Here is a 1,025-nt window from a genome sequence, read left to right as displayed (position 1 = left end):
GGGGAGGAGGGGATGGTGGGCAACGGGGTGCCCCAGGGGATCATGGGAGCGAGGGCAATGGATGGCCCAGGGCACCATGGGGGTTTGGGCAAGGGGTCTGCCCCGGGAATCGTGGGCTTGGTCAGCCATGGCACGGGTCCACGAGGGGCCGCCACGTCGACCCCACCTTAGGGTCTGGAACTTCCCATTGGAGAGCCTTCGGCTTAGCGGCCCGCCTCCCGCCGCCCCACGGCATTATGGGATGGTGGGCAACCACCCATCACCACCCCCCCCCAGGTTCATTGCAACAACATGCACACGCGGGGGGTGAGCATCTTCGGGGAGGTGGAGTGCCGCTTCAAGAGGAGCCTGGCCACGGCCTGGGAGCCCACCCCGGCCACCCACAGCCTGGCCGGGGCCGTCAAGGACCCCAGCGCCCGCTCAGTCACCGTGCCCCTGGGTGGGCGCCAGGCCCGCTTCATCCAGTGCCACTTCTTCTTCGCCGGGGAGTGGATGCTCTTCAGTGAGATCACCTTCCTCTCGGGTGAGTCCTACCACGTCAGGTGACCTCCAGACCTACCTGGGCCTTGGCATCCTCCCCCAACGGATTGGCTCTTGGGTTGGATGGTTGGGTGATGGGGTGGTTGGTTGGGCGATGGGGTGGTTGGTTGGGTGAAGGGGTGGTTGGTTGGGTGATGGGGTCATCGGTTGGGTGATGGGGTGCTTGTATGGAGTGGTTGGTTGGGCGAAGGGGTGGTTGGTTGGGTGATGGGGTCATCGGTTGGGTGATGGGGTGCTTAGTTGGGTGATGGGGTCGTTGGGTGGGTGATGAGGTCACTGGTTGGGCGATGGGGTCATTGGCTGAATGGATGATAGGGAGGTTGGTTGGGTGATGGGAGGTTGGTTGGGTGATGTGGTGCTTAGTTGGGTGATGGGGTCATTGGTTGGGTGATGGGGTCATTGGTTGGCTGAAGGGGTGGCTGGTTGGGTGAAGGGGTCATCGGTTGGGTGATGGGGTGGTTGGGTGGGGGATGGGGGGATCGGGT

General features: G+C 63.8%; 1 protein-coding gene across 1 annotated transcript in view; it reads left to right on the top strand.

The window, feature by feature from the left end:
* Positions 1-1,025, top strand: part of LOC103903104 (epithelial discoidin domain-containing receptor 1) — a gene marked incomplete at both ends in the record, with an annotated part of 19,226 nt that overhangs the window by 6,378 nt on the left and 11,823 nt on the right. The window contains one exon of the mRNA XM_019473381.1: positions 277-523. Coding sequence (XP_019328926.1) covers positions 277-523 — 247 coding nt within the window. The remainder of the gene's footprint in view (positions 1-276; positions 524-1,025) is intronic.

Source organism: Aptenodytes forsteri, unplaced genomic scaffold (genome assembly GCF_000699145.1).
Source record: "Aptenodytes forsteri isolate BGI_AS27 unplaced genomic scaffold, ASM69914v1 Scaffold839, whole genome shotgun sequence".
In the NCBI taxonomy this organism is placed as follows: Eukaryota; Metazoa; Chordata; class Aves; order Sphenisciformes; family Spheniscidae; genus Aptenodytes; species Aptenodytes forsteri.
The sequence above is the reverse complement of the archived record's forward strand: the minus strand, read 5'-3'. Positions and strand labels throughout refer to the sequence as shown.